The 22,866-nt window shown below is 41.5% G+C and overlaps 1 protein-coding gene across 1 annotated transcript in view; it reads left to right on the plus strand.

Moving 5' to 3' along the window:
• The window catches only part of LOC144819229 (snake venom metalloproteinase BjussuMP-2-like), a 183,682-nt gene extending 175,308 nt beyond the window's left edge, over positions 1-8,374 (plus strand). The window contains exons 10-14 of the mRNA XM_078677197.1: positions 2,760-2,844; positions 5,786-5,922; positions 7,409-7,514; positions 7,744-7,789; positions 8,183-8,374. Coding sequence (XP_078533323.1) covers positions 2,760-2,844; positions 5,786-5,922; positions 7,409-7,514; positions 7,744-7,789; positions 8,183-8,355 — 547 coding nt within the window. The 3' untranslated portion in view covers positions 8,356-8,374. The remainder of the gene's footprint in view (positions 1-2,759; positions 2,845-5,785; positions 5,923-7,408; positions 7,515-7,743; positions 7,790-8,182) is intronic.
• The last annotated feature ends 14,492 nt before the right edge of the window (positions 8,375-22,866 follow it).

A 22,866-nucleotide genomic window follows, 5' to 3' on the forward strand; every position in this document is an offset into this window, starting at 1 on the left:
AGCCGCCTGCCTTCTGAAGAGCCAACAGGGTTGTGTCTCACTGTGGTATCATGCAGCACGGCTGTGGAATTAACAAATTGTGCTCTGAGAGCAGCACTGCTGAGTGGGGGCTTTAAAGTGGTCTTTAAATACCCCAGCCTGGAGCACAGCGCTGAGAGCTCCTTCCCGGATGATTGTTTGCCAATGTGTGGGTGTCTATGAATAGGAGGGTCAGATAAATGGATTGAACCCAGATATTTGTGACTGGGGTGAATGTTGCATTGTTCAGCATTCCGTCCATCATTTGTTCCTTTTGATTTATTCGCCCTAGATGGGAAGGGTATCCAGAAGTGGGTCTTGTGCTCACTGCACCACTGGATTCAAGCTACCTGGCTGATAAGGGGTGATGTCCCGAAACTGTTCCCAGGATGAATATTTCCGGACCAGGGAGGATCTGGCTTGGCATTTTGGGCTGGATTGCTCCCATGAGAAACAGGGTCAAGACGGATTTGCATATGGCTGGGTCCAAACTGGGGTGGCATGGAGAGCGAAAAAACCATGCTTTGAACCCAGATCTTTTTAACTGGTGGTGAATGTTTGCATTGTTCAGCATTCTGTCCATCATTTGTTCCTTTTGCTTTTTTTTTACCCTAAGTTGGCAGGGTATGCCTAGACGTGTGTCCTGTGCTCACTGCGCCACTAGATTCAAACCAGCCTGTCTGATTCCCCGAAACTGTTCCCAGGGTGCTTGTTTCAGGTCCAGGAAAGACCTGACTTAGACCTGGCTTGGCAGTTCGGGCTTGATTGTTCTGATGAGGAACAGGGTCAAGACTAATTTGCATATGGCTGGGTCCAAACTGGGGTGGCGTGGTGAGCAAAAGAACGATGGATTAAACCCAGATCTCTTGACTGGGGGAGAATGTTTGCATTGTTCAGCATTCTGGGAGGAAGGGACGAGGAGGAAAAAGTGAGTGTTATAAAACAAAGGTGGTAGGATAGTCCTGCACACATAAACACATGCACAACCATCAGCGAGTAACCCACCCGACACCCCAATAGCGAATGAAGGGCCATCACACAAATGAGGTGACATTATTGTTGCCTATCATTATCATAAAGTACATAGAATAGTAATCCAAATGATTTGATGAGATGGACGCCTTCCAGAGTTTTGAGAGACTCATATTAGACATCCCGCGCCAAGAACACATCACCGGTCACTTAAAAAACCTCCACTGGCTTCCCGTCAACAAAAGAATTACTTTCCGCCTTCTTACCCACGCACACAAGGCCCTCTATAATCTAGGACCAGAATGCCTCAATTCGCGACTGTCCTTCTACTATCCCACCCGCCAACTAAGATCATCCATTCAAGCCCTCGCCGCAGTCCCGCGCATCCGAAAAACCACCATGGGTGGCAGATCCTTCTCCTTCCTGGCTGCCAAGACCTGGAACTCACTCCCCACCCACCTCCGCCTTACTCAAAATCACATCTCCTTCAGAAAAGAACTGAAAACTTGGCTATTCGATAAACAATGAACCCCTCCCTCTAGCGCCTTGAGACCCTCTGGGTGAGTAGTGCGCTCTACAAATGCCTGAACTTGAACTTGAGCATTTGGATTGTGGTTCACCCACCCGCTACCACCTCGAAAATATCTCAGGGCTTTCAGGAGGCACTGTTTTTTCTGCTTTTTATGGTACATTTTCTGGCTGCAGAGGAGCATTGGCTGTAAGCACGGTTTCTTAAACACACTGGAAGCATGTTGTGTTGTGTGTCAGTAGTCCAGACCTCACTGTTACTCGTACAGCAATAGGCTGTATTCCATTTTAAAGGTAACATATCAAAAGTAATTGTAGTAAAGTAGAAACTCACCTTATGACAACGCTGTTGGCACTCCCAGGACATGCTGACAACTCCGTTCTCAATATGGGAGTGCCCGTTTTAGGGATATCATCTGTAATACCAGACACTTTGATGACGTTTGAGGGGTCATGTCATAAGAAGGCTGCTCAACAGTCTGAGCGTCTGCTGTGGAGAGATGCCAGTAAACAAGATGGCATATGTTTGTGATCCTGGTAAGGCATGTCTGCTTCCCAAGGTCAATACCTCGGTAGGCAGGACATGGGGAGAGGATGTAGCCTTACGGCTAGAGCGGACGAACTTGAAACTGGAGAGTCACGGCAACGACGCTCAACATCCTGTGATTCTGGGCACATCATTTAATCGCCCAGTGCCTAACAAAAATGAATGTCTGTAACGAAACTGGTGCTCGTGTAAAGCGCTCTGGTACCCGATGTCTCGGGTCTAGTTCGCGCTATATAAAACTACAAAAATAAATAAAATAATAATAATAAAAAATACCATAAGTGCTGTTAATAATTTGTTGTGATAGGGGCAGTTAGTTAGTGGCCTTCCATTTCAGGGATTTTCAAGCGGCTTCAAGTTTGTTTATAGAACTTCTCATTTATCTATTTCCTTGCTTGGTTTTACTCGTGAGAAAGTGTCACTCTCAGTGTCGCACACATGGCAGATGAAGGTCACTCAAAGTACATTGAAACAATGGAAATGTCACGCATAGCAATTCATAACTTGGCAGCCATGAATTTTTACCTACTGTGAAATATATTTGTATCTAACAACTATGTTGTTAATTAATCGAGTAATTGAATGGCGGAGAACCGCAGATGCAGGAACTTCCACCTTCGGCTTTCCCAACCTGTCTTTCTGCTTTATCAGTGTGTTCAGGGTCCTTCAACAGTTCTTTCTGTTTTTTCCTCAGTGGCGTGGATTTTAAAAATTATGCCCTCGGGGAAGCGTTTGTGTCAAAAATGTGCACCCCTCACCAGAGCGGAGGCGTCATTAAGGTAAAGTGTCAACTCAATTGGGCGGTTAGAGTTTTCTATTTTGTTTTATTAATCTTTCGAAATCATTCTGAGCCTGCAGGCCATGTTAATGGATGATGATATGAATTTGTGTGGCAGGCGCGCCCTCTAGTGGCTATAACTGAAATGTGATATTAATAGGCATTCGGTACAATATTCTGTGGTTGGCACACAACACATTTTCCTCAGCATGTTAGTCAGGAGATATTAATGTGTTGTTTTTATTTATGTGATTTTATATAGAATGTATTTTCTCCACTTACTTGTATTGAAGCAGAGGCAACCTGCCAGTATCGGATTCAGGGCCTGCTTTAGCGCTGGTGGCGCCCTGTGCGACAATGTTTATTGGCACCCCCAATCGACTCCCTCACTACCGCTCTTTAAAACCCCTTCCGTGCTCATGACGAGCTGAGCTCGTCATGAGCTGTGCCGCTCGCATGCTCATGACGAGCTCAGCTCGTCATGTAACGCAGCTTTTTAAAAAAAAGCCGCACAGCGCGAAAAAAGCCGCACAGCGCGAAAAAAGCCGCCGCACGCATGCGGTTAACAGTGCCCCTGTAGTCTCCATAACCACTCTCTCTCAGATGTATTTAGCTATATAGTGCCATCTACACCAGTGTAGGGTGTCGGAGCAATTTACATCATACACACATTACACAGGGACAATCATATGTGTGTAATCAGTGTAGAGGAAATGTTACATAAGCCAGAAGACTACAAGGTGAGTCACACGTTATCCATACTGGTAGACAGTATAGTTTAAGAGTGCTTGGTCTGGATAAGCACAGACTCAGAATTTAAAACATAACCCCATGGTTGGAGGTTACATTTAATAAAAAGGATTCCTTTTTTTACGGAAATGAACCCTTTTTGAAATATTAGAATAATGAGACGGATGAAAAAATCCTAGTGCTCTAATCTATACCTTACAGTTTGCATGCAGCTCTTTGATGACAGTTATTATCTCACTGTTCCATGTTAGGATTTTAACATCTGCACTGCTAGTAACAAAAAGATCTCTCTGACAAAAGTACTGACCTATATGCACTTTTTGATCTGCATGGTACACATTCTTTGCAGCAGGCATATTAACCCTCTGTGCTACCATAAAATAAGTTAAAACTTCCACTAGACAAAACTCCTTCTCTCTCCAGGAAGAACATTAATCACCGGAGTTATCTTGACATTTTTATTGTTGCATGAAAATTGCCAGAGGCCAGCAGTGCAGCAGCAGGTGGTTTTCAAACCATAAAATACTTCCAAACACGGCACCCCCTTGAAGATGGAGCACCCGGTGCAGTGGCACCGGTCGCACTGTCCTATAGCCGGCCTTGATTGGATCTATTGGTATGTTTGGTGACAGATGAGCAGCATTTAATTTTTGGCAGTTTAATAACATAGTGCAAACAAAAACAGAGTTCTAAACTCTGCATTTGTTTGTGCTATGTAGAACTGCCCCAAATAAAATTTTAAAGCCTGTCTCATTCTCTAAACTCCCGCCTCCGAGAATTAAGGACAAAGCGTTACCCTTTAATGCCAAAGGTAATTCTTGGAGGAGGAGATTGGAATAGTTCAGGTCAAAGTAGTGTCATATGCTGATGACACTCTGCTCATTATGGCACTGGATAGAGTTTCTGGCACTTCAGAAGCGACCCTTAAAACTTGGTTATCGCAGGTTATTAGATGGATGCAACAAAGCTATCAGAAGTGTAATTCGGATAAAACCGAGATTGTGGACCTGGGGAACAATAACAATTTTTAGGTGGATGATTTGTGGCCAGATTGCTAAAACATAGCAGTGACAAGCAGGTGATACAGTACCACAAGCTGGACCACAATCATTTGTGTTAGTTGAGATTGTGCTGCACTAAGTGGGAGGGTGCATGAGTAGGTTAGATCAGGTGTCGTTCAAAGAGTAGAGCTTAGAGGTCTGTTTTTGAAGGTGATTTGACATGTGGGCAGGCAATTGCTCGGATGGAGAGTGTAAACCTTGTGGCGCTTCCAGAGAAGGATTGGCTCATGTATTGTTAATGCTTGAAGGTGTGTGTTTCAAGGAGGAACAATCTAGCATTTAGTTAGTCTCAGGTAGTGCCTGAGATTTTCAGTTTTTCGGAGAGGCTCTCGCTTCTATGGGAAACCACTGAAAGTAGCGAAGAATGGGGGAGATGTGGTCAGATTTCTTGTCTCCTGTCGTGAAGCAGCGTGTAGGACTACTCTGAGAGGACCTAGGTGAAGTTTGGGAATGCTGGAAAGCACAAGTGCCTGGACAACAGATTTAAGGTTGTGCACTGGGATGTGGTTCCTGATACCCCAAAAGAGCACTCTTAACCATGGAGGAGATACGTTTCTAGAGGTTGACATCTGTCAAGAGTAAATCCCAGAGAGTTGGCATTCTGAATGATGGAGGGGCGGCCGTCCATGTCCGGGCCGGGGATCCATCCAGTCTTGGATCAGCAAGTTAGCTTTCTCTGTGTTCATACATATGGCCCAATGTTCCAAACTATGTGACCAGTTCTGAAGAACTTCTTCACATCCTCATACATTCCTCTGTGAATTGACTCCTTGGTTTGTTTGCATGTTGGCTGTTGTTTTGGCCAGTGGCATAAGGATTTGAAGAGTGGATTCAAATATGCCTTTTTGAGTGAAGATCAGAGACACCAGGGAAGAGGGTGAAATACTAATGATGTGCTGTAATAATACAAGAAAAACAAGAAGGATATAGAGCAATCTGACAACAGAATCAATAAATACCTGAATTGTGTGTTTGCTGTTACATCCTCGTGATGATGCAATAGCCTTAATCTATACATGAAAGAGCCTAACCAGTACACAGCATTTATGCCTTCATTCTTGTACAAGTGATTGGATGTAAACCTAGTGCAATGACATTTACACCAGAAGATAACCTCTGTTTTTATTCTAGGATTCTGGAGTCAGCGCCACTGACTTGGCAAAGTACGTGGCTCATGAGATGGGTCACAATCTGGGAATGATTCACGACACGCAGGAATGCCACTGCCCTGTGTCCCATGGACACTGTTTGTTATCGAAGCACACTGGGTAAGAAACTAGGTGTCCTGTATGTGATGGCCTCTAGTTCTACTTCCATAGACCTGTATCACTCTAGCAGAAGAACGGACTATTGAGAATTAAGAACTTTTTCTAACAACTACAAATTTCTGGTCTGCTGGAGTAGCTGCTTCAATCACTCAGTTGCTTTTTGCTCACAGGGGTGGGCACAATTCAGCAGGCCTCACATATAAAGTCATCCACCACAAACACCTGCAACTTTGTGGAGAGGATCAATCCTCATTCCAAGAGACTGGGTTTACATCGCCAGGATATCGCAAACTAGCATTACCACTTACTAGAAAGAGACGCTTCTCGACCCCACACTCTTAATACCAATGCTTCTGCACATGACCTGGGAGTCTGTGGGCTGAATTATTTCATTGGAAGTCCACTATGAGAAACTGGCATGCCTTCACCAATCCTGGCACAAACCAATCTTGATGTCTCTGCCACTAGACACATCTATGAATGAAATGGGATTTGGAGAAGGGAGAAGGATGCTACTCGTGTTACTCTCCTCTTGTCTGGTACAAGTATGCAGCTTTTTAAGGTTGCATCCCCACAATGAAACAGCTGTTCTTCTGAAAAATGGCTGTTTCACTAGATCTCAGACAAAGCAGCATTTTAGGCGTTTTAGGAGTTTCCCAAGCATTTTTGCCCTTTAAGTCTTTAATCCGGTTTCGTGAGATGTAAATGGCTGACAGCGGGTTTCAGCTCCTTGCCATCATCAGTTCAGTCTTTCTCTTCCGCAGGGGGGTCTTTCCGTAGGTCAGGTGCATTATTGCAGAATTCCTAGGAAATGAAATCCCTGATGTCAAACTATGTTCAAAACCTGGGGTAACATCAGTATCCATTGCTGTGGTGTACGTGAATGTCACAGTTGTATTTCCATGGCATAGTTAAACTTGTCCTGGAGATATTTCACTTCTTAGTGGTGAGCCATACATGGTGAATCCATCCATCTACTCCATGTCCCCAAACCAGGAACATCTGTACATTCGTCTGTCCATTCCATCTTCATTCCTTTGCCCACCGCTTCCAACCTTCTTTACCCTTCCTTCCCTTTCCTTCCTTCTGCATGCTTTCTCTTCCCTCCCTTTCATTTCCCTTCCCTCCTCTTCGCTTCCTTCGCCTCCCCTTCATTTTCATACGCTTCCTTTTCTTCCACTCCCTCCCCCTCTCCTTTCCTTCTCTTCTCCTATCCTCCACACTCTATTCTATCCCTTACTTTCCTATCCCTTTGCTTCCCCTCGGCCCCCCAGAGCAAAAGGAATAGCAGTATATAGTTTTTGGCCCTCCACTGTTGCCATGTCTTCCTCACTTTACTGTTGAGCATCCCACACTTAGCACATGTTGTTGTGTTGGTTGTAGTCGGCAGTAGTTTCTAGTAAGGAACATCTGTACATAAACCCATGCGTAACTTTAATCCACGCATGGCTGTGGTCAGTGATGATGCGCCCTCTGGCTCTTCCAGGCACAACATGAAGGCTGTGTTCAGCGACTGCAGTCATCGCTTACTCAACATATTCCTCCAGGAGAAGAACGTCACCTGCCTAAAGGACCGACCCACGACATACATTGTGAGTATCCTATGGATTGGGAATGGTTGCATGGACGTCTACAAGTAAAGTCTGCAGCCTGATGTACATGTTTGGGCAGATTGACATGAATTCTGAGGATTTTAGAAAATCCACAAAAAGTCAGAGATCGAATCATAGCAGTAAATCCATGCGAGGTAGATCTCCAACTTTTTCCATCGTGTTTCTGAATTTTCCTCTTTGATTAGCACTATTTTCCGCTCTTTTGCAGGATGTTTATGTGCCATCTGACGAGCATGCCAACATTCTTCCAATTGGTAAGAGTTTTTCATCGCTGTTCAATCTTATAGACCAGTATTTTATCTTTATAAAGTGGAATAGGCAAGGACTCTATTTAGATAATTCTCTACAGATTCAGAATCCACCTAAAACCACCACAGTTGCTAAGCAAAACAAGGTTTAATATCACACCTGATATTTATGTATTAGTGGATGGGTTCTACAATCAACTCTTGAGGAGCATCAACTGGCAAATTAGCATTTACCAACTTGAACCATTCCATTAGTAAATATGCCTCCTAAATTGAAAGACAATAATTTCTAGAGAGTTAAGATCCTCTAGAAAGCCATAATAATCAATAAGCCTAATTGTGAAGTAAAAATTGGGTACAGCGTGATTGAGAATATAACACAATTTCCGGTTCTTGCAGTTGGGGTCATCTCCTTACACCTAAGTGTTCTGCTTCTGCTGACTCTAATCGCATGGGTGATTTGGAAACGAAGGAGGACGAGCCAGAAAGCAGAGTACCCAACGATGCTCAGTAGAAGGAGTACATTCTCCTCGATCCAAAGTTGGGAGGACTGGTCCAGCGCTGCAGTGTGACCGATGGATCCTTCTTCAGAGGGATGGCCGCAATGTTTTTGAGCGGAATACCTCACTGGCATACTCCATGGTGGTGAAAGGCTCACAGCCCTCAATGTAAACAACAGAATATGTATCCAGGCAGTGCACTTTATGAAGTTAGACCACTTCAATGTTTACAGATACATGGAGTGTCTCCTGCAGATGAATGGACTATTTATGCAGAACAACCTCTATACCTCAATATATCTTTGCTAAACCTTATCAACATTTCCTTGAGTTGATTATAAACTGGAATTCTAGCTAGGAAGAATTGAAGCAACAAGGAATGCGGCCTGTGTGAACCAAGATGTTTTCCAATAGCCTCAGAGATGCATGTCACTCAGTGTCCTCAGACTGAAAACAATTTCAACCAGGTTTTATCATGAATGGGTTTATCATATAACTTAAGGTACAATGGAGAATGGTTCTGGGTTTTTTAATTGGAGTTAGGGTCACAAACCGTGTGAGGATTTGTGCTACTTTCTTATGAAAACCACCAGGAAATGCAATGTCCAGATATTAACCAATAGAACAAAGTTGAATTTGCCCATGGGTGTATTTGCTAAGGATCTTCAAGGGTTGCACAAGCCGCGTTTTCAGTGCATACAGTGAAAATGCAAAAAACTGTTAATTCTATTCGGTGTAAATATATCTGATGTATATTCATTGCAGCATTTTTGGGTGCTGCGCGGGGTTCATCTTTTGATGCTTGATAACTAATCAACAAAAACAAGAAGGATTTTCAATCATTCATAGTGCCCTGGAGGATATAACATCCACCGCTACAGGTAACTACGAAGATAGTGTTTCATGCGATAGTTACCTGACCCCAATTTGAGGCGTAGACATACGAAACCATGCTTACCAAGGGGAAGAAGTGCACCTCAGTAGTGAGCCAGAATCCCTAAACGTCTAGCTTATAGTGCCCTATTGCACCTATACAATTGGATACAAAGTAAACTGGATAATTCCTACTGGTTTGTAATCCGTAATCAGACAGGAGAGCATAGGATTGATATGAAAGATTTAGGAGAATAACTCATTCCTCCTAAAATGTCTTAAACCCAAGTTAGGAAATATCGGCTACGCCAGTCCTCGCTCCAAACCTGCCTAGAGAAACAGAAACATCTTGCTATGTTACGTTTGCGGTTTTCTGAAATGATTAGGTCACCTGGTCAGCTTTAGTCTGTTTTGATGTTGACCTGCTCTGCAATGGTGAATCAGTAATGGTTACCCAGAATGGGCATGGCATGGTGGAGGCTAGGTCTTTGAGTGTGCGAGTAGACTGGATCTGTATAGGCCTACCAGCAGAGAAAGTATTAGAAGGTAGAAAAGTCACGTAATATGGATCCCAGGGCTGGGATGTATTGGAAACTGGAGCATTTACCAAGGTGTTTGTTGCTAATAACTATTGCATGTTTGTAATCAAAGGTGAAATCAAAAGATTTGGCATGGTAGTCAAGAGTGGAGAATTTACAGAGAAAGAATAACTCCGGCAGATGCTCTGAATATCAGAAAATTTATATTTTTGGGCGATGAGTAGTTGGAGGCTGCTTTCTAAAGTGTTGAGTTATTCTTCTTGGAAAGAAGATAAGTTGGTACGATGAATGTCATGGTCACTGCATGTCTTCGCGGATTGCTGGGCAGTGTCAGTGTATTAACGAATGGAGATACCCACACGCCTAACAAGAGTACATAACCACTACATAGACATGGTAGAGACAGTGGGTTATAGGATAGACTATTAGGCAGCAGCAGACAGTGAAATAACAGTGTAAGATTAACAATGCGAATGTGGGTGAGTCGGAACCGGACTAAGGGAAAAGATGTGACCCCAATTTAGACTGTTCCTTAACTATCCATGAAAGTGCACAGGGACTTGATTATGTGGCTCCGGTCAATGATTTTAAATAGTTTGAAGAGGTAAAAAAGTGTAGGAAAGCAAGTGTTTCAAGAAGAAACTATGTGCAGTGTGTAGAATTCTAATGCAAATGGCTGTGGATACGTGTTTCGTTGCGATATGGCAATGAGCCCTTAGAATGTCAAAATGTTGGCAATGCATAAATGTTTCCGTACATAACTGTTAATATGTGGTTCCATGTTTAAATATTGATGTAAAAAATATATTTGATAAAAATATTGATGTAAAAATATCGATTACAAAAATATCGACTCCCCATACTTAAACAGGTAAGTACAATAATATTGAATCAAAAATATCGAAGTAAAAAATATAGATGTAAAAAATATCCATGTAAAAAATATATATAACTTAAACAAAATATATTAAATAATATTAATATTTTTAACAAAATAAATTACATTTAATATCTATTTTAACTAAATATGACAAACAATTTAAAAACTATAAACACAGAAAAATGTGTACATATCCATATATTTACTTAAATACATTTTATTAACTTATATTTATTTAATTTATACATTTTAAATTATATAAAAATACAATATATACATATATCAATAATTTAAAATAAAAGAAACATCCTATAATTAATTAACACATTAAACTATAAAAAAACATACATTTCACAACAACACAATAATTACAATAGCAGGGAAAATGTTGGATAGTGGAGGGGTAAATAATTACTATTCCCACTCCAGTGAGTGCAACAGTAGGGAAAGGGTTGGATAGTGGAGGGGTAAAAATTACTATTCCCACTCCCGTGAGTGCAACAGTAGGGAAAGTGTTGGATAGCGGAGGGGGAAACATTACTAGTCCCACTCCAGTGAGTGCAAAAGTAGGGAAAGTGCTGGATACCACACCAATAAAAAAAAATCAACATTTTCTTTAAATAAAATTTCCATTATTGACATAAATAATATTTAAATTAAAATATATTATTAAACAGATCATAAACATTAATTAATTACACATTGTTTAACACTATAATTTCCACAACACACACCTAAAATTAATTACACAATTGCAATTAATAATTACTAATTAATTAATAAAAATTAATTCACAAATATGTAATAATTAATCAATAAAAATAAATTACTTTCCACCATTTACATCTATAAACACCACAACACACACGTAAAATTAAACACTTACCATAATTAATTAATAAATTCATTAAAATTAACAACTAATTATCAATCAATAATTAATAAATTAGTGTACACTTTTAACCCAATAACATCACAACTATACAATTATGAATAAATATAAATAAATAAATACATTTCATATAATTAAATTACTTCCCACCATATTCCCCTATAAATCCACAACCCACTACAGAACTAAAAAACGCAAAATTCTATTTTTTTATTAACTACTATAAATAATAAATAAAATCTATAAAATTAAATTACTTCCCACCCTATTCCCCTATAAACCCACAACCCGCTTTCAAACTAAAAACGCAAAATTGTATTAAAAAAAAATATTTACTACTAAAATTTTAACACGTACTAAAATTACAAACAATTCTCATACAAAATACTAAAATACATAACATTAATAATAATTCGATATTTTAAACAACTATATTTTTGTATTAACACTTTGATATTTTTGCAATCAATATTACTTACCTAACAATCGATATTCTTGACCACAATATTTTTTCCATCGATATTTCTATCCCGCTGTATTTTTACCTCGATATTTCTGTACATCGATGTTTATACATTGATATTCTAGCGCTGTACCTTAATATGTTTTTAATCGCAGCTGAGTTCATTAGCAAGCCGTTGCTCCCTGATCTATAAGGACAAAGGCAGAAGAGTTATTTAACTAATTTCTATGGTAGGCGATGAGGGAGATGGTCTGAAATTTATAACAGTAGATATATTTTGTTGGATTATATCTTTAGTCTGTGTTTAGGCATTGAACTGATTTGGGTCAGGAGCAAGATTTTCACAAGAAGGTGTACTTCTCTAATTATTAGAACATTGGAATGTTGGGAGCTCCATTGAAAACAATGGAGTGCTCTGGGCTTCTAATGGGCGATAGAAGCCTGGTGCTCCAACATTCCAATGTTTGTTCACAGCTGTTACTGTAAACAAAGGCCTCACAGAGCCCAAGGGGATTAAAACCCCCTCGGGCTCCATGAGGAGTTTTTTTTTATTTTTTAGAACATTCTACCCTCTCGTGGCAGAATGTTCTAATAGCTTTATTGCCCTTTGTAGCTGGGATATACAAGCATTAAAGTCCCACTCACTTTAGCGCTGGAGCGGGCCTTTAATGGCCGGTATAGCTTGCTACGGCAGGCTAAAAGGCTATATTAAATGCTTTAGTTAAATTAAGAGGTTATGATTTTGAGTTACAAGGGTAGCGCTTTTCAAACTGGGATTTCACCACCTCAGCTGGTTCGGACAATAGAGTGGTTTGCAGTTTGCTTTTTGGCAGTGGTTAGTTTCCTAGAATTGATTTTGATTATATCAATCTGGAATTCATATTTGATGATTTGACAAGAGCTACTCTAGCTGGGTGAATTAAAACCCCTTGGTCTTTTTAACCCTGCCCGTTGGAGTCTATAATAAAGTTTCAGTCCACCCAGAGGTAATATTAATGTCATCTACCTCGTCACTTCTCTGCCCTCTGTATTATTTGTCATACCTCATCCATACCACTGTCATAGGGACGCCCCTTGTTGCATCCTCCAAAGAGCACACCTCTGACCAGGGTAGTTACCCACTACCATATGCCAGACAGAGGAGGGCAATAACGATGAATCATGCCACCTCTGGGTGTGTGAGTCCTCCCATCCTCACAAGAAGGATTTCTTTTTTCTAGTGATGAAACATTACAGACCTTCTCTACGCACTATAACCAGGGATATTGATGTGGTTTTATGCATACTTAGAGGAGATACTCTGAGAGTGTGATCATCTTGTTCTATTGAATATTGATACTTATCCTTTGATTAGCCATGAAGAATGAAGTGTTCAAGTATCAGCAATAATTAAGAGCTATAATTAAGGGAGTTGTAGCCTTTTGGGAAAGTGTTGGCTTACAAAGGAAATTAAAGATTTATACTCCAGTTTTGGACATGGAATTCAATTCTGGTTTAACCCAGCTAAAGCTAATGGCAGCCCCGATCTGAACGCCTCCTCACCCAATGATATTTGTGTCCGAGTTGTAATACGTGTAGTGGTTTTGTCACTCTTAAGCCGTATTAGCCCACGGTATTCTTGCTGCGCCAGCTCTGAGTAATTCAAGTAATCTGTATTATGGGAGAAGGCTATGGTTGTGCACCGTAGGATTTATAGGGGTTGGACTGCCATAGGTCGTGTTTAATTCATCCAGATACATTTGTGTGGAAGGAATACGTGTTGAGTATTGTCAATTAAGGTGATTATTTGTTCACTGGGTACTATTTCCCCAATTACTTGTAAATCTTTGCTGATCACAAAAAAGGGATGGTTTTGCTTAATCCAGAGTAACTTGTTCAAACTCTGTCCCTTTGTCAAATTTTCAGACTTTTCTCTCTCTACTAAAAAGATTTTAACTTTGTTTCTGTTCATTTGTTTCATTTAAGCACAGACAAACTCTTGTCCTAAGAGAGGATCCATAGAGCCTTGTTTTCCGGAGTCAGTAAATTATAATAGTTAATATAGCCCATTCACTTGTACAGATATTTTAGTCTGCCCATTCCTCATTGGATAATCATAGAAGGTTTTGGGGTATACTCTAATATAGAGCCTGGTACAATAGGTTAACTGCTTTCTCTTCTAGAATACCAGAGAATTTTAAGATGGTCTTTGCTCTCATTGTAATGTCGTTTTTAGTGCTTCATGTTTATCTTCCCAACATTGCACTATTCCTAATATAATTGCTAATATAGCGTTATAGTCTGCTGCCTATGTCTTTAATGGTTGTTAATGGCCCTGAACCTGAGTTATAGGTCTGAGTTATAGGTGAGGACCTTTGACGAGGGAGAGGGTCTTTAAAAAGGTATAGCCTGAAGAAGAATGCCCTTAAGGCTATTAGAGCATCCCAGCTACTAACGGTGAAATGCCTACTTTAATAACAGTTAAACAGAAATAAAAAAATGGAATGTCGGAGCAGAAGGACATTCTGCTATTTTTGGCCCTGTGCTACTCCATTGTCTTCAATGGGCGCTCTCAACATTCCAGTGTTCTAGTAGGTAAACATTTCACAGCATTAAGACTTTGACTTTTGTACCACTACACAGGGGCATTTACACCATGGCAAATCACTGCCATTGAAGAAGAAATTAAGAGGCCACATTTTGATGCTTCATTTTCAGCCAGCAGGAAATCCCAAACACATAGAGTACGATGCAGAATACGGCTCACGGGAACTCTTGCACACGTCACCCAGACTCCGACTGATGCAACTACCCAGATCAAATCATCACAAAACACAAGTCAAAAGAATTCAACTTGATGGAAACCTGTGCTTTTAAGTAGAGGGGAAAACAGGGTGAAACAATAGTGACTAAATATGGTGATATGCAAAGTGATGAATACAGTACAATCAAACAGCGATACAAGAAAACCAATGGCCAACTGATAAAACTGAACACCAACACCTATAATAATCAGAAAAACACCGAACGGAGAACCTATAATGTGTGGAAACTTTCATTTTTGGCTTGCACTGTAAAGTTGAATTGTAAGTCACACTGGGTTTTAAAGATATTTTGTACATGTATAGAATTTGTAAATAAGTCTGTGAATATGCAATGAGACATGGTAGTTCAGTGACTGAGTCATAACTCACGATTGCTTCCAAGAATTAAGTGTTATGAACAGGTACCATGATGCATTCTGCGCTCTCAACATCCTATGAAGGTAAATCCTAATACAGACTAAGCTATATGCCAGTATGAAAATATAATTTATACTAAGCTATACAGAGTAAATACAGTTCATAGTTCATACTAAGTTATGCAAACAGTGTAAATGTAATTCATGTTATGTACACACACATTGTGAATTTAGTTCATGATTCATACTGAGATGCAAACACTGTGAATTCTAAGCTATGCAAGCACTGTAGAGGTTATTTACAGTTCACAAGAAGGCATATGAAAACTATTTTAATCATAATTCACACTAAAATATACAAGCTCTGTAAATATGATTCATAGTTCCTACCAAGATAAACAAATGCTTTGGAGCTCATTTAGAATTTGGTGGATATGGGATATTCTCAGATCTCTCATCCAACCAACTTGTGGTTCTCACACTCTTTTGAGTCGGGGGAGGTGGGGAGCCCAAGGTATCCAATGCGGAGCCTCTCATGGCTCCGTCGGTGGAAACCGCTTACCGACAGCCCGCCCGCCACTGAGATATTGGAAAAAGTAAGACACAGCGTTCACTCTATTTAGGGTGGTCGTTCCTTTTGTAAATTTTGGGACTGACAGGAAAACTCTATGGTCCCCACATACAGGGAAAAAAACTCCCAGCATGCCAGGACCATTTCTTTTCATGTTTTTCAGTAAACAAATCGCCCGCTTTGAGAGCTTCTGTTTCCCCTTTCAATTTTGTGTATAATTCATACTAACTATACAAAAGCTGTGAAATGTGTTCCTAATGTACATTAAACTTAACAGTGAATTTAGTTCATGGGATACTGTGAATGTATTTAATATTTCATACTAATTTATCAAGCATTGTACATATGAAGGGCATTCCATACAAAGTCATATAAGCAGTGTGATCTACAAAGGGTAGCAATTATAGACTACAGTGTCCAGTAATTCTTTGAAAATTATGTGCGTTCAAGGTTTTCTATATACCAATGTCATATCATATATGCAGAACCAAAAATAAGACTTTCAATGTACACAAAATCAGTTTTTTTCCATTGAACGATTGTGTCATTATCAGCGCGTCAAATGTAGAAATCAAACTCTTGATGGTCTAAAACTAAGCTTGTAACACTTCAAAAAAGAAAAACTCAAAATATAAACCATGATAGGGGAAATACTGTAAAGTGTGTATTTTGAAACTATTTTATCGTGTAGTATGGATTAAAGTGGTTGCTTACCCGCCACTGCCCCCAGCCCCCTGTATTCATATAGGTGGTCGCAATGGTACCTCAAAATCTTGCTGTAACTTCCAGAAACAAGAGGCAGCAGGAGAAGCAGCATTCCACCAGCTTGAAAAGTATCTTCTCTTTCCAAGGAGCACAACAAAATCTGTTTAAAAACACACTGATGCCTGGTGTGGTGGCAGAGTCTAAATCCTCAATGTCTCTGGGTTATTCCAGGTGGTGGAGTTTTAAAATTCTTCCTGAATTCAAATGTGTGATTCTTTCTGTAAGGCTGTCTCCTCACTTATTTTTAAAAAAAAGATTAATTCACAAGCAGTTTGGGTGCACCTCAGTTACTGTGGTTAACAATTTTAAAAAGGAATTGACTGTACTTGTGCCAATCTCCACTGAAAATTGAGTAAAGGTGCATTAGTGCGGTAAGAGGTGCCTCTTCAGTCTGGGAAGAATATATTTTGAAAGGGTGGTAACTGATAAGCCATCAGGATGGTACCACCTAGTTTATGTATTACCATTTAAAAAACAAGAATGAAAATAGAAGTGCATACCCAAGGGGTACATGAAGGAATTATTAATTGATTTTGTAGGGGATGAAACTTGGGTCCAAATGTACGACATATTTTTGTGTATGCAAAAGTACCTAAGGGCCATGTACAAATCCTAATTAGCGAGCTGCAATTTATTTGCGACTCGCTAATTAGGATTTGTAACTCGCTATTAGTAAGGGGTGTTTCAAGGGCGTCCCTTCCTGAGAGCGAGTTAGAGCCCTATGTATGACTGTTTTGCGACCGCAATTAAGGAAAACGTGCTGCATTAAAAAAACTAAAAACCTGCTTTATTTAAAAGCAGTCCCAGACATGGAAGTCTGCTGAGCCCAGCAGGTCACCATACCTGGGAGGGCCAGCCATTGCCAATGGGGGTCGCAAATTGTGAGTGGCTCATTAAAATTCATGAGCCTCTCATTTTGCGACCCCATTGGGAATCGCTAACAGTGTCCCTGACAGTTGTGCATTTGCGACTCACAAATTGCGACTCGCAATTTTTCCCAATTTGCGAGTCGCAAAAGCAAATGGTCGTACATCTAGCCCTTGGTATTTAGTGTTACAGGAAAGACCATCTCGAGGCAGCTCGTGGTTGGAGCTTTACAGATTCAAAGACACTGGAATGTGACGCTGCTGATGAAGAATTTGTGTTGCAAGAGTCACAGACTTTCATAGGAACAGAGAATGCCATTTGGTGCACCATGCCAGCCAGGACAAGGAAAATGAATCTCTTTGCTTGCCAAAGAGTCCATTTCCAACTGGCATTGACATATTACTGGACAGCCACAGAAAAATAGCAAGCATGGTGATGTGGTGTTGGGCAGGTGTGGTTCTGTTAGTCACCTAAGGATGTATGACATTACAACGCATGCCTTTACAACGCAGTTTTTACAACGCATGCCTTTACAACGCATAGCGCTTAGGTGTGCTGGATAGTGAATAGTTTAATTTACTATTCCAACTCCAGTCCCAGTGGATAGTAGGGAAGGTGTTGAACAGTAAATTAAATCTATTCCTTATCCTAGAGCGCCCCCCAGCGCTATGTATTGTAATGACATGCGTTGTAATAGTTGCGTCGTAAAGGCACTGCGGGGTAAAAGTTGCGTTGTAAAGGATGTTTCCCGTCACTGAAACCTACATTGCAGCTCAACATAACATATTTTTACCTGTCATTTGTAATTCATACAGGACCGTACTCCAAGAGTATGAAGTGTGTAACTGAGGAAGGGCCGTAGGATATAACCATGCCTTACAGAGGTACTGTTGTACTCCATGTTTTACAACACAGTATTGTGTAATGCACTGAGACAAATCAGCCATTAGTAAATCTCAAGAAACTGTGACTGCGTATTTTATTGACCACTGTTTGTTTTTTAATATTCACATTGAAATCCAAATGTGTGCAACTGCTATGTTATACAGACATCAATATTACAGTTCTCCTAATATGTGGCTTAGTATTTTATTGCTGCTGTTCTTATGTTCTACAGTATTGGTCGACTTTAAGAAATAAAATTTTTCAAAACCATTTTTTGTTGTCATTATTTTTTGCATTCGGTATTTAAATTGGATGTTGCAACCACCTTAACCAAGTCCAAATGTATTGTTCTGATAGATACTTCTAACCACGGATTCCTCAATATACTATCCCCAGGCACCCTTAGGACCCAGAGTATTCTTAAGCAATGCTCCAAGACACCAGTAGAGCGAACCCCGTGTCTACGCAGTGACTTCTTACCACCCCATAAGTGATGGAGTGGAGTTGCATAAAAGCACCAATCGTGCCTGTTGACGTCAGTTCCTTTCTTTCTGAACCCTTCAATGCAGGTCTGGAGTTCTTCTCAAAACTTCAGTGGTTATCTGATGGCACAAAAACCTTTAACAGTGAGCTAGGGAATGATGCCCCCACCAAACACTGTGGGATTCAAACATGGTAGCCCATCCATTACCCGGATAAAGACCGTGCTGACCGCACCTACCCATGTCCTGCTTGATCCCTAGCACCACGCCCTGGACTTACCCGTCCTCAACTGCTCCAGTGATTACTTGAGCTCGCCCTCAACCCCATCCAGGATCGCCCTTCGCTGGACTGTGCACACAGCTGGCCCTGATGAGTCACCACCCGTACACGGTGTGACGAAAGACGTGTCGGCCTTATGCTCTTGTCTGTACTGATTTTCTACATAGAACCATTAAAACCTTTTCTTCAAATTCACACTGTTGAATTTCTTTGCTCCACTTAAAGTATCATTGTAGTCTAGTTCTCACCTGAGAACCCCGTACTTTCTGTCGTGTACACAGGACACCGTTGCTTCAAACATGGTAAGACTGCCGGAAGCAGAGGTGGACCACAGACCCAGAGTAGATATCTCACCCTTACAGGGTCTCCTGAATCCAATCCTAAAATTTGACCTAATTTTCCCTGGTCGTGGTCAACCCTCAAGCAGATAGCTGCCTTTATAGAGGCCATCCTGCAGATCTTTGGTGCCATTCCAACTCCCCGTGGCACTCCTTTGGGACCCATGGAGTGCAGGAGTTTCCTGTTGGACATCTGCTGGAAGGCCCGCCCCCAATGCGGTCTGCCACTGCCAGGCCTGTGCGGACTCCAGCCTGGTCTTCTTTACCAACACCAAAGTCCACCCTGGGTCCACACCGACAATAACTCCACCGCGGCTGAGCAATTATCCGATTCTGATACCAAACTCTGACCCCAAGCCGATGTCGACACGATCAAGGCCTGTGTCATGTTATGAAATAACAAAGCATAACCAATGGTTATACCACAAGTTTCCAATCTCATATCTCTGCCCCAACGCTGGTATCTGTAGACTATTCGTGCATTTTTTGGTTCTGATTCAGATCCAATACAAAAAGCATTGTATATCCCTCAATGCAATGATTATGATCAGGAAGAGGACAGGTTCCTCTTGCCTCATTATACTGAGGTTTCATTGTATGTAGACTTACAGAATGGAAGTGAACTAGAAACATATCTTGAAACCGAGTTAGTCACGACCTGGGCCATCTACAGAAGACAGAGCTCTGTTTGCAGTTGTGTTTCAGAGGGCAGCAGAAGCACTAGAAGTGCAGATACCCACTATTAAGACAAGAACAAAAATATTACCAGTTCCAGCTTCATCTGAGATGTTGCAATTCAATGAGACCCTTCTGGCGATATGGCCTGCCCTAATCCATGCTTGTGTCTTCCAACTAGTTGAACATTGATAGTTGGCTATGTGGAATAGACTGACTCCTGATGATCTGGACATCTTGGCTAGGTACCAGACACCAAAGAGCCTGATTTTTTTCAAGCTTCTGCAAGCATGGAAATCCGAATCGCTATACAGCCAACACATCGGATACGGAGTTGAAAAGAATTGATGCTTTCAGAAAGAGTAGGTTATCTTCAGCCAGTCTGGAACTCAGATAGATTATTGCAGTTTGCCTTCTGAGATGGTACACCAACATGGCCAACAACATCTTGTGGGCTGGCCTGGAGCACCTGAGGACCTCATTAGCCCAGACAATACATGATGGCCACGATGCAGCCAAGTATGTGCTCGGGGGCGATTTGGAAACTAAAGACTGCATCTGCAGAGGTATTGCTCAGGAGGTATGCCAGGATGCATTCAATCAAATTTTCTGGAGTTGTGCAAGCATCCGTAATGGACATGACCTTCAATGGTCCCAGGAACTTTGGAGAATTAGCTGATTTGGCACTAGAATTAGTCAAGGATATTCGTGCCATAGCACGATCTTTGGGTCTATAGACTCAAGCTAAGCAATTTCCCCAACAATACAGAAAATTCAGAGACTAGTTAACTTGTGCCATGGAAACCAACCCATTCCTTGCCAGGCAAAGGGCATAGCACCGCCAGACACCATTCAATCAAGCAGGGACAGCAATGCTCTAATGTGTCCTTCCATCCCTGCTGCAGAGGATATCAAGTTGCCTAAGTGTGCCTTCTCAGGCTCATTCCTATCTGGTGTGAGGCAGAATATGACATTTTGGTCCTCGGCGGAGAGTCAGCACGTTGGATCGGTGAGTCTTATAAATTGTTCAAGAGTAATCTTGTATGTCATTCATCTCCTCCCCATCATGTCTTCCTACCGCATCGTAGCAGCTTTTAGGGGATCACTCCACATTCCTAATGCAGGAGATCACTCTTATGTAATCCAAGGGTGCCATCAAGTGTGACTTGGAGAAGGATGCTACAAATGTTGCTTCCTCATTGCGATGAAGTATGGAGGTATCTGGCCAATTTTGGACCTTCCTGAGGGAGGAAAGGTTCAAGGTGCTCAATCTAACTCTGATCCTGACAGCTCTAGACCCAGGAGACACACATGGTGTCCTTAGACTTGTAGGACATTTATTTCCATATACCAGTCATCTAGTCCTATAGGCATTAGCTTTGGATTAATGTGGGCCGGGAAGAATTTCAATTTACTGTGCTTCCCTTCAACCATACTTGGGTCCCTTAAGTGTTCAAGAAAGTGATGGCAATGATTGTTGCCCATCCTCAGATGTCGGTAGTACACATAGGGCCATATTACCAAGGTGAAGTATCGCCGCTTTTTCGGCGAATTGTGCCGAGAAAGCGGCGATACTTCTAGTGCCCTATTAACAAGGGCATGCAAATGCCTGCCTCAAGCCCACTTTGCATGTCAGCGAGAAACATCGCTAATGACATGCAAAGTGGGCGTTCCCACGTCCAACCACATGTAACATGTGGTTGGAGGTGGTAACACCTTATTACCAAGTCAGGCGTTGGGAGAAGGAGACCTGCGATAAACTCGTTTATCGCAGGTCTCCCAACGCCTGCTCTGATCAGGTGTTAGGCATTGATTACATGGGGGTGTTGATCATAAAGCTGAATCCACCCCCCCCATATTATCAAGGCACACATTAGCGTGTGACAACAACGCTAGTTTTAACGCGCTAATGTTCCCTATCGCCGGCTATCACCGGATTTAATGAAATGAAAATGAAGCGCTAACACGGCAATAAAATCCGGTGATAGCCGACGATAGGGAAATGTGCGATGTGCGTTTTTTAATGTGCGATGTGCGTTTTTTAACGCACATCTTGGTAATGTGGCCCATAGTTCTCTACCTTGACAACTGGCTGCTAAAGGTGGGCTCGCTGCAGTCAGATGTAGGCAGCCTCCGGAGGAAGGACAAACTCCTGACATTGTTAGGTTTCACCAGCTAGTCAAAGTTCCACCTGTGTCCCACACAAAAACTCCCATTCATTATAGGGTGACCAGAATTTTGAAGCCAAAAACTGGGACATTTCCCAAAAATAGAAGGACTACAACCCAGCGCACAGAGTGGCTCCTCAGCAGAAAATTAAAGAAGAGGCGGTAAAAACATACATAAAATGCAATTTTTAAAGCCAGTAGCAGGCCTGTTAATTAAATTGCTTTCTTATAACAGAGGCTAACTAGCCCTGCTTTGCAAAACATAAAAATATACCTCCTACCATTTTCAGCCGACCCTCTCTAAAAACCGGGACATGAGTTTAATTTCTTGAAATCTGTCCGGACAGCTGGCGAAAAACAGACTATCCGGGCAAATCCGGGACTCCTGGTCACCCTAATTCATTAGGGCTGTTCTCGACACAGCGGTGCTCAAGGCCTTTCCTCTGCTTTAATGATCCTGGGACATTAATGACACGTTCCTGATATTTCTAGTTTAATTTGGGGTTTTGATGAGGATGGTTGTGAGACCTCTTGGTCTTCTGGCACTGTACATCCATCTCATGCTGGATGCAAGGTGGCACGTGTGAGTCCAAGAGTGGAACCTCAGATACCTATGGGCTCAACTTCAGGGATGCCTCTCCTTCTCAATTCAGTTCTCGAGTGATATGAATTTGCTGTGGTGGCTGATGGACGTCAACTTGACCTGCTGTAAGTCAGTAGCCCTCCCCGACCCAGAGTTCATGGT

The sequence above is a fragment of the Lissotriton helveticus genome, chromosome 2_1, assembly GCF_964261635.1.
Source record: "Lissotriton helveticus chromosome 2_1, aLisHel1.1, whole genome shotgun sequence".
Lineage (NCBI taxonomy): Eukaryota > Metazoa > Chordata > Amphibia > Caudata > Salamandridae > Lissotriton > Lissotriton helveticus.